The sequence below is a fragment of the Astyanax mexicanus genome, chromosome 22 (genome assembly GCF_023375975.1).
Source record: "Astyanax mexicanus isolate ESR-SI-001 chromosome 22, AstMex3_surface, whole genome shotgun sequence".
Lineage (NCBI taxonomy): Eukaryota > Metazoa > Chordata > Actinopteri > Characiformes > Acestrorhamphidae > Astyanax > Astyanax mexicanus.
Genome location: NC_064429.1, coordinates 10,816,877 through 10,827,685, shown reverse-complemented (window position 1 = coordinate 10,827,685; position 10,809 = coordinate 10,816,877). Strand labels below are relative to the sequence as shown.

At 43.4% G+C, this 10,809-nt stretch overlaps 1 protein-coding gene across 1 annotated transcript; it reads left to right on the top strand.

Moving 5' to 3' along the window:
* The first annotated feature begins 500 nt into the window (after window positions 1-500).
* Window positions 501-10,498, top strand: LOC111194302 (nascent polypeptide-associated complex subunit alpha, muscle-specific form-like). The gene is made up of 4 exons (XM_049470849.1): window positions 501-6,781; window positions 9,077-9,325; window positions 10,141-10,228; window positions 10,484-10,498. Exons 1-4 carry the CDS (start codon window positions 501-503, stop codon window positions 10,496-10,498), a joined length of 6,633 nt encoding a protein of 2,210 aa, XP_049326806.1.
* Window positions 10,499-10,809: the final 311 nt, after the last annotated feature.

Sequence of the window (10,809 nt, the reverse complement as noted above, 5' to 3'; positions counted from 1 at the left end):
TGGAAAGTTTAGGAGAAGAAATTGCGACTGAGAATGTAATCTCTATGCCTGTGGCACAAACTCACATGTTCTCTCAAGTCTCTCCCGTTCAAAACGTAGACAAAGCTGCAGAGCATACCCCACTTACTACTGTAATTGTTCAGGATGTCTTTCCCCAGAGGAGTCATGGCCAAGAGTCTAATAATATGAGCAACATTTCCTCGCCTGCATCTGCGGTCCAAAGATCAGTTGTGCCCCAACAATTATTAATGTCTCAAGTTTCTACAGCTCCAGCACAGTCAATTCTTCCAGGTCCATCTCTTGAACAACAAGGAAAAACAACATCCAGTAATGCTTCCATGCAGACTCAAGTATCTTCAAGCCAAGCTCAAGTTGAAACTCAAGCCACTACTAGATCAGTCAAAGGTTTAATCTCAATGTTTGGTGGTGCAAGCTCAGTGGCAACAGTGACTGATACCCCACAAAGATCTGAGACTATTTTGCAAAGAAGAGGGCAAACGATGCAGCCTCTGCATACTGTCCCAGACCAACAGGTGACCCCAGCTGTAACCCAGGCTGTGACTTCTAATACAGGCACATCTGTGAAGGGTTTGGTTTCGATGTTCAGTAACGTTGGTCCAACTACTACTCCAGCAAGTGCGGAACAGTCGTCCACTGCCTTTACTCCTACAGAGCCTGTGCCGAGTCCACAATACGCTGCTTCACCTCCCGTGGTGTTTCCAACACCTGCACCTCTTCCAAATCAAGTACATACAATGGAGTCCACAAGACAAATTCCAAGTCCAAGATATACCACTCCTCCTCCCATGGTGTTTGCTCCACCCACAAGTGCAGAACATGTGGTGGAGCCTTCTAGAACATTACCTCCTGTTGGACCTCCTCCAAGTCCAAGGCATACTACCCCACCTCCCATGGTATTTCCAGCAACTACCCCACTTCCAGGTCCAGGATATTCTGCCACACCTCCTATGGTGTTTCCACTACCCTCATCTTTGCCAAGTAAAGGACATATGGTGGAGTCCTCTAAAGCATTTACTTCTGTTGAGATTCCTTCAACACCAAGATATACTACTCCACCGCCCATGGTATTTCCAGAAGCTGCACCTCTTCCAAGTCCAAGATATACTACCCCACCTTCAATGGTATTTCCAGAAGCTGCACCCCTTCAAAGTCCAGGATATACTACCCCACCCTCAATGGTATTTCCAGAAGCTGCACCTCCTCCAAGTCCAAGATATACTACCCCACCTTCAATGGTATTTCCAGAAGCTGCACCCCTTCAAAGTCCAGGATATACTACCCCAGCCTCAATGGTATTTCCAGAGGCTGCACCTCTTCCAAGTCCAAGATATACCACCCCACCTTCAATGGTATTTCCAGAGGCTGCACCTCTTCCAAGTCCAAGATATACTACCCCATCTTCCATGGTGTTTCAAGAAACTACACCTTGTCCTAGTCCAAGATATACCACCCCACCTCCCATGGTATTTTCAGAAGCTCCACTCCATTCAAGTTCAGGATATACTGCCCCACCTTCTATGGAATATCCACCACCATCAGGTTTTTCAGGTGCAGGACATACAGTGGAGCCTTTTAAAGCATATCCTCCTGTTGAACCTCCTCCAAGTCAGGTTGCACCTCTTCCTATGCAGAGTTTTCAGGTTTCACCTATTCAACAACCAGATTACTCTGCTCCACCTCCCACGGTTTATACAGCAGTTTCAAGTGATTCACAGCAAGGACAATATAAGTCAGAACCATCTCCTCAAGCATCTCAGCACCCGACCTCATCACTAAGTGGGTATATTTCTCAGGCACCTAGCATCATTATAACACAGGCAGAGCTGGAATCTGAAGAACCGTCTGAGCTAACTTTCTCCCAGCCTGAGATTCCTGAAAAAGAGGTCTCACAGGAGAGCTCAGTGAGCCCTGATGCCTCTCCAAAGCTGTCTTCATGTACAGTTACCACAGACACAACACTGAATGACTTGACTTCGGTAGTAACAGTCACTAACATTCAATCAGAACAAATATTAACAACTTCTAGCAAAACTGATGAGCAGCAGCCCTCTATAGCAGCTGCAACTCATACTACAGAACCTGCTCCAAACACAGATGTGTCTAAAGACAAGAGTGTTGAATCAGAGGTGTATCAGCCAAAACAACCCAGTGTTGATATTGTTGCACCTGAAATGTTGGTGCTTGAGGATGTGCCATCTTTTGCGACAGTTTCGCCAACTGAACTGAATGAGAAAACTTCAGGCTTTTCTGGGTGGGGGCCTAGAAAGATGTTAATTCCTCAGATTATTCTTTCGGAAGCAAGTAGTCCAGAGGATGAATGTCCTAGTGAGGAAGAGATGACACCAGTGTGTGAGTCTAATGAACCAAAGATTGATGATTCTTCTGTGTCTTCTGAGGAAATAATAAAGACCATCACTGACTCTAGTCAGCAGTCAAATTCAGACACTAAACTCTCAGGAAAAGAAGAAATATTGCGTGATTCTGAAGAAGATAAAACTTCTTCACCTATGACATCTACACAGACAACTTATAGTCCTTCAGATATACAACCAGCATTAGCTGTTTCAGAGGAAACAGAATCTCAAAAGGCTTTGGCAGAGGTTACACAGAAGTTACCGAATGAAGCAATTTCATCAGATGAGCCTGGTTCTATGTCTGTTACTCAGAAAGAAAACAGTTTGATTTCTGCCACTACTCCTTCCATTACTGAAGCAGTAACTGGTAAGTCAATAAATGTGTCTGCTGTTGCTGAAAAAGAATCAAAGGTGGAGGATGAGGTCATCAGTTCTGAAACCTCTGAAAAAATAAAACCAAAGGAAGAACCCAAGGAGGATAGTAATGTTTCAGCTGTTTCTAACATACAGCCGCTAACTCAGGATGTGGAGAAATTTCCCCATACAGCATCTTCTGAATTGCCTGAAAAAGCAGAAAAAGAAACAGAGCAAGTAGCCACAGACTCTGACACAGTACTGGCTGTGTCTGAGGGCCAACCACAAGCCTCAAAGGAATCAGAAGCTGGACTTGAAAAGACAGAATCAAAAGAAACTCCAGAAAGTAAAGAGTCATTACCAAAAGAAGACACAGCATCTGACAGCCATACTCAACAACCTGCAGCTGCTGAGGAGCAATCCAGCAAAGGTATATTCTCAATATTTGGTGGCTCGTCTTCTGCTCCTCAGACTCAGGGTGGCTCATCCATACTTGGTGGCATTCTTCCTGGATCCACAACGTCCAAGGAAACACCTGGCTCAGGTCTGTTTTCAGTGTTTAGTGGTTCTAGTTCTCCATCAACCCCAGCGTCATCTGCACCTAAAGAAATGCCTGGAAAGGGGTTGTTTTCCATGTTTGGTGGCGGTAGTGCTCAGCCACCACCTGAACCATCACCACATGGTCCACCAGGACCTGGCCCAAGGGGTCCACCGGGGTCTGCACCAAGAGGTCCACTAATAACAGGCCCAAGAGGACCACCAGGATTTGGACCCAGAGGTCCTCCAGGCTCTGGGCCTAGAGGGCCACCAGGAACTGGACCTAGAGGACCGCCAGGAACTGGGCCTCGAGGGCCACCAGGAACTGGGCCTAGAGGACCGCCAGGACCTGGGCCTAGAGGGCCACCAGGAACTGGGCCTAGAGGGCCACCTCCACCCAAAGAGCCTCAAGGGAAGAGTCTGTTTTCTATGTTTGGTGGGCCTGCACCACAGGCAACACCTGCTGGGGGAGCTTCTTCCAAACCACCTGCTTCTGGATCATCAATTCTTGGAGGCATTTTACCTGGATCGTCTGCACCGAAAGACAGTTCTGGGTCTGGTTTGTTTTCTATGTTTGGGGCACCCACTACTCAGCCTTCCCCAGCTCAAACAGAATCCGACAACAAAGAGCAGACAGGTAAAGGATTATTTTCTATGTTTGGTGGGCCCAGTCCACCAGCATCATCTGAGCCAGAAAGTGGGTTTAAAATGCCAACAGTTTTCTCGCTTGGCGGTGGTTCAGACAAACCGAAATCCAGTGGGTTTAGTATTTTGTCTTTCATGGATGATAAGAAATCAGATGAACCTATATCTGAAGATACAGCGACTCCAAAGGATGAATCCTCTAGTACCCAAATTACTCCTTCTCCAGTGGGTGATAAAATTGAAGATGTTACACCACAACATGAGAAGACTGTAGAAGCTGGAGTAGATCCTTCTAATATACCCACATCTGAGAACATTTCTTCAGTAATCAAAGAATCTTGTGATGTAGAGACAGAAGATTCTAAAAAAGCTGAAGATAGAACCACAGAGACGACAGAACTTACTCATACTGAAATAACTACAAAACCAGAAAGTGAAGCTGAAGCAAGGCCTCCATCAGAAGAACAGGCTCCAGGACTGGAATCTTCCACAGTTGAAGTAACACCTGTGGTACATATGGACACAGATGAAACTAAGAGTAAGGAAACTGAAGTATCAGAACCTGAGAAATATTCAAGCTGTGATTCAGCAATAGAACCTAGTGCAGAATTACATCCTGACAAAGAATTAGAAGTGGAGAAGCTATCAGAATCTGACAAACATGCAGAGTCTGAGATCAAATCAGAGCCTGAATCACAAAAGCCAATTGAATCAGAAGAACCTCTTAAAGCTGAACTTCAGGAAGTGGACAAAACTTTACCAGCTGACAATGATAAAGCAGCAGACATTGAGAAACTAGATGAATCAAGAAATGAAGAAGAAATACAAAACCAGGGAGAGTCAGTGAAAAGTAGTGTCTCTAAGATGAGTACAGAGGAAGTTCATAGCCAGTTGCCTAAAAATGAACCATGCAAGGGTCTACTGGATGACAAGCCATCTGAAATCAAACCACAAGAGGAAGGAGAAAAACAGCCAAGTGAACAAACAGTTGAAGCAGGTCAGAAAGCAGAGTCAGAGAAAGATACCTCTGAAAAAGATAAGGTGGCTGACCATACAAATGTGCTTGAAAACGAACCATGTGAGGCTCTGCTGGAGGAGAAACCAACTGAAATCAAACAGGAAGTTGAAACAGGCAAGCCTTTAACAGAACCTACAGTTCAAGCAGATTCAGAGTCTGAGAAAGAAGCTGGTCATCTGCTGGAGGAGAAACCAGCTGACACCAAACAAGAGATAACAGGAACGCAGTTACAGGACACAACAGTTCCATCAGGTTCAGAGCCACAGTCTTCTACTCCTATTCAACAGCAACCACATTCCACCCCAGAGATTACAGGACCTCCTGGCCCTCACCCAGGAACTGTCTGTCCTCCAGGCCAACCTGGAATAAGAATGGCAGGGCCTCCTGGACAACCGAGACCTGGAATGCAAGGGCCTAGACCTGGAATGCCTGGACAACCGAGACCTGGAATGCCTGGTCAACCAAGACCTGGAATGCAAGGCCCTAGACCTGGGATGCAAGGTCCAAGAGCTGGAATGCCTGGACAACCTAGACCGAGGATGACAGGACCTCAAAGACCCCCTGAGCCAGCTGGATTTTCTGGATTTATGTCCATGTTCTCAAGTGGACCAAGTGCTTCCAGTAAGCCAGCAACGTCAGGTTTCTTTTCATCTCCAAACACTTCATTCTTCAAGCCTTCTGCCCCTACTGGTCCTCAACAACAACAACAGAAGACCTCATTTTTCAACCTCCCTACAAGCCTTCCTACTAGTCTCCCCACAGAATCTCTGACAGGAGATCTGCTTGGCTTATTCAGGGGAACGGAATCGGCTAAATCAGACGAAAGCAAATCTGCAGCAGAGGCGTGCAAGCCTGAGACTGAGAACAAAGAAGGAGCAAAAGACTCAAATGATCCAAGAAGTCCTGTTGAGAAGACAGGACCTGAAGCACCACTGTCACCTACAGAAAAACAGGAGCAAGAGCCGACTGAGAGTAGTGAACCTGTGAAAGACTCCGAAGATCCTTCATTGAAATCTGCTGAGGTGGCAAATGATGGCACCAGTGATATCACAAGTGAGCCCACTAAAAAAGAAGAATCAGAAGCAGGACATTTAACTGAAGAGCCTCAAGCGATCTCAAAAGAACCAGTGGAAGAAACTCCAATGTCTCCAACAACAACCCAAAAGATAGATGAGGAGAAACTACCAACCTCCCCCCCAGCTAAGGGTATGTTTGATTTGCCCGGCTTGTCAACACCCTCTTTTGGAGGTCTGTTTTCAGGTGCAGCTGACACTGCAAAGCCGTTGAGTTCTCTTTTTGGTTCCTCCACCCCTGCTTCATCAGATGACTCAAAACCTCCCCAACAGCAGCCTGAATCCGGGGGGCTCTTCTCTGGTTTTAAGGGTCTTTCGGCTGGTCTCTTCCAAGAGGATAAGCCACCTGCCGCCAAAGTTGAACCTACATCTGCTGTATCAATGTTTGGGAAGAAAATCGGCTTCCCATGGCAGAGCTCGCCGCCTCCTTCACCCCCTGCAGTTGTAACTACACAGCCCAAACCAGTAGAGTTGAAAAGTGAAGATAATGATGAAGAAGCACCGGAAACGGATAAGTTATCGCAAGACTCAGACATTACTGGGAGTGCAGATTGCAGTGACACAGAGGGGCCGACGGACACCTCTTCAGAAAAGCAGCAAAGTTTTGATATGAGTCCAGAAAGTCCTTTAGTATTAAAGCAATACAGTTCTGGCACTGATGATGAAACACTAAAACCACCTCAGGTTGTTCCTCCTCCCGAAGATAAGGACAAGGGTGCTACAGATCACACCACGGGACAGCTACCAGAAAGCCATCTGACAAAAGAGCTTGAAAAAAGGCTAGTAAAACCATGATAAACTGTTTGCTGAGGCTGTTTATTATACCTAATGTGATCCCTACCCTCCACCTTCCTGTGCTGTAGCCTGTTTTGTGTTGGCTTTGTTAGCCTCCCTGCTTTGGAACGACTTATAGCTGGCTTTAGATTTATAGCATTAGATTTTTTAGATTTCTTTGCAAAATGAACAGTATAGTAGAAAATAAAAAACACAGAATCTTCCACCTGCTCTGTGCAATTACACATTCTTACAACAGAGGGCCCCAAAGCTTTCAAAAGTGTGGATCGTCACTTTGAAATAGCTGACAAAATGTAATTATTAGAAGTGGTGTTCCCAAACATTTGCACATATATAGTATAATCACTACCTGCAAAGAGTTTAGCTTTCTTGTTTTGATCCACGCTGTTAGATAACCTCAGGTAAGGCCTGCTGAGGATGGTAATCTGTAATCTGTATGTCCGGTGGACGTTCTGTCTGAAGAACAGTTTCTCTAAAAAAAAGTAAATCATTTACACTAGGTGTGCCGCCCATGGGCTAGAGCAGGAGCAGTCTAAGTGGCATTGATGGAAAAGCAGTGCATAAATCATTATTTATTAGCTTTCCTCTGGTACGTGGGTGGCTTGTTTCCTTTTGGGCTGGCTGAATTATTCCTTCAGCTCCAGCCAGTTTGTTTACATCAGTTGAATGCTGGGAGATTTATGCAGGCAGGGGAGTGACGGAGGGTTAGGCTATGCTGTAAGGGTACAGAAAAGGTAATGGCAAAAGTAATTTCAGCCAGCAGAGAGGCAGGTAAATCATAGTAGCTCAGCAGTGTAGATAAGAGTGTGGGACCTGTTAAAACAGAAATCTTTTTGGCAGGTCTCAACTTTTCCCTCTCAGCTTTACCTTCCTGTGTAGGTGCTTTGTGGCTGTAGTTGTAACCTTTCCTTCGTCCTTGCTCATCTGTCCTTAATGTCTTTATTTTCTTGATCCTGATGCGTCTCCTAAATAGCTATTTTGTGCAGTTTCTACATTAGTGAGTTTTCTATCCACTGACTTTTTGTAAATTTTGCAAATGTGTGTAAAAACCTTAATGGAAAATCAACTAAATATTGCAAAGAGATTTTTTTCTTTTATATGAGGTGGAAATTTAGAATATTGCCAAGGCCAAAATGCACAAAAAAAGGTTTTCCAAATAAATATATGAAGCTAAAAGAACCGGCAGCATGTTCAGTAATACGACGTACCATTTTTGTACCATATTTTAATTTAATACTGTTTTTATACTCCCTTAAACTGTCCTATACTACCCTATACACCCTATAATATCCCGTTCTCCTTTCTACCACCCTATACTACAATATATCCCCTCTACTGCCCAATATTACCCTATACTGCTGTAAACTCTCTTTACTCCCTGTAATACAATTTAATATACTTACCATGTTACCATGAACTTCCTATGCTACCCTATACTCCCTATCATATACTATACTATGATATACTGCCCTGTTCTACCCTATACTCCCATACACTGCACAATACTACCCTATATTCCCCTTTACTGTACTATACTGCCCTATACTCTTTTTGCTCTCCATCCTAACATTTAATACCCTTTTGTTACCATATACTTACTATACCTTCTTATACTTCCTATAATATCCTATAGAACCCTATACTCTGTTTGCTCTCCTATTTAATACCCTTTGTTACCATGTACTTCCTATACTACCCTTTACTCCCTATAATATCCTATACTACCCCATGCTGCCCTATACTACCCTACACTGCACTATAGTACCCTATACTACCCTATAACCCCCTATACTTCACAATACTACCCTGTACTCCCCTATACTGTCCTGTAATAATCAATATAATGCTATACTGCCCTATACTAGTTTTTCTGCTGAAATATTGTAATTGCATAGAACTTTTACGAAAAGTTTAAATGGAAAACTGGCCGTTGACCTCACCTTGGCTTGTACTCCAAGCTATTCTGCTGGATTCTTTATGGCCCAGCTATCTAGAATCACTTCAGTATACCGTTAATTTTGCCTTGGCTTCTTCAGGTACAGTCTAACAATCATGTGAATTGAGCTCTGTGATCAGTAGTTCAGATGAAACCTTTCTATAGAGCTGTAATAATCCACACTAGGGATGTCCCAATTAGGTTATTTTGTCCCCCAATCCGATCTGAGTCTTTTAATGCTGAGTGTCATCTGATACCAACCAGACCTAATCTTTGATATGATCGGGACATCCCTATTCCACATACTTCGTGGTACTGACCCCCTGCGTCTGTGCGTCCTCAGCCCGGCAAACAGCTCACGATTCGGGTCGTCCGGCAACCTCAGCCAGGCCAGCTCCCAGTTCAGCTCTGAAGCCGAGGAGAGGAGTGACCCAGACACCCGGTCTCGACCTCCCCTTAGAGCCCAGCATAAGCTGCCCTCTGAAGATGCAGAGAAAGGTGAGCGAGAGATACGAGCGAGTGTGGAGAAGGAGAAGAAGGAGGATGGGCTTCCCGCAAAACCAGTTCCTAATCAAGGAAAGAAGTCTGAGAGGTATGTGAGGGGCGTACCACTGTACCACTGTAGAAAGTGTAAGACTAATGTGTAATCTCACTGAGGAAAAAGAAGAAAGATTTTTACCCTCACTAACCAGATACCCCTGTCCAGTGTAGAGATCTTTTAGTCTTTACAATGAGTAGCTATTAGCACAACAACAGAGCAGAATTTCCAAACACTACTATTTGTGTTTTTAATTTGTTAAATTGAACTGTTACATTTAATTTGGACTTTACTATGGTAACGTTTGATCAAAATAAGGTAAATATGTGCTATATATATTATATATAATTATCTTAATATTTGCATTTGCATTTTAACCAAAGCTGGTATATTTTATTATTACAGCACAACATATAACAGTTATTAATGTAAAAGTATATTAGACTTAAGTAATGAAATTACTGCTTTATTACTTCACATGGTGGCGCTATAATCTAATGAATAGGGTAAACCTGCGGTAAAGAATTTTGGTTGTTAAATTGTGTGAAACTAAAACACCAATAAATCCATAATTCCTGGTATTTGATTATTTAGGAGTATTTTATCCTCTTCAGTAACACAGATGCTGTGAAGTACTGTAAATAATTGTATATATATATAGTACCACAGAATCACAGTACTATAACAATATCATTGAAATGGCCAACATATTGTGATAATATTGTATAATTGGATGCTCTGCTCAGAATAAGAGAAGTAACAGATCTGAACTCTTACAGAAGTACTACATTTTCTCGGAGGCAGTTTTTTACTCTCAGTGTTTTTTGTCTCCTACGCACCTCACCGTGATTTTGTTTGTCCTTGTTCAGCTTCTTTGAGGTCGGATCTCTTCCCGTTGCTATCCCCCGCCTCCGCTGGCTGAAAGCCATCAGTAAAGTCCAGGTTCACCTGCACCAGGTAGGAGAGAGAGTCTTTTTTTTGTGTCTCCTCTTTACTCGCCTCCCCCCTCCCTCCTCTCCTCATCAGTGTGATTTACTCACACTCCTTGTGAGCCGGGCCTGGTTGCTTGGTTGATTGAAATTCAATTTTTTTATACTGCTGTTTTTACATGTTTATTCCAGCTTTGTCACTGTTGTGCATGGTAACAAATAACTGGATTATTTGCTGAAATTTGTATTAATTATGTTAGTTATGGCATCTTGTGTCTGGTAGACCGGAGTTTGGTAATTAGCTGGAGGGACATAATTTAGTCTCTTTCTTTGTGCAGCGAATTTTTCTCTGTTTTGGTTTAATTGGAACGCAGTCCTCAAACTAAGTGAGTCTTTAATATTGTGAAAGTCAATGCTGTGTTCTACGTCTAGCATTTCCACAGAGATGTTGTATTGATGTAGAGGGATGATGAGAAGTTTGCAGTCTTTTTGCTTTTAAAAATTCAGGTAAGTGTTTCTCTGAGCATGTATATATATATATATATATATATATACATATATACACGTATATATACATATTTCAAACTGTTAGTTTTTCATTTTGGGACC

Coding starts and splice junctions, on each gene's coding strand:
- LOC111194302 (XM_049470849.1), top strand. CDS start 501: ATGCAGCCTCTGCATACTGTCCCAGACCAACAGGTGACCCCAGCTGTA. Junction 6,782..9,076: donor ACAAAAGAGCTTGAAAAAAG/GCTAGTAAAACC, acceptor GTGCGTCCTCAG/CCCGGCAAACAGCTCACGAT. Junction 9,326..10,140: donor CAAGGAAAGAAGTCTGAGAG/GTATGTGAGGGG, acceptor GTCCTTGTTCAG/CTTCTTTGAGGTCGGATCTC.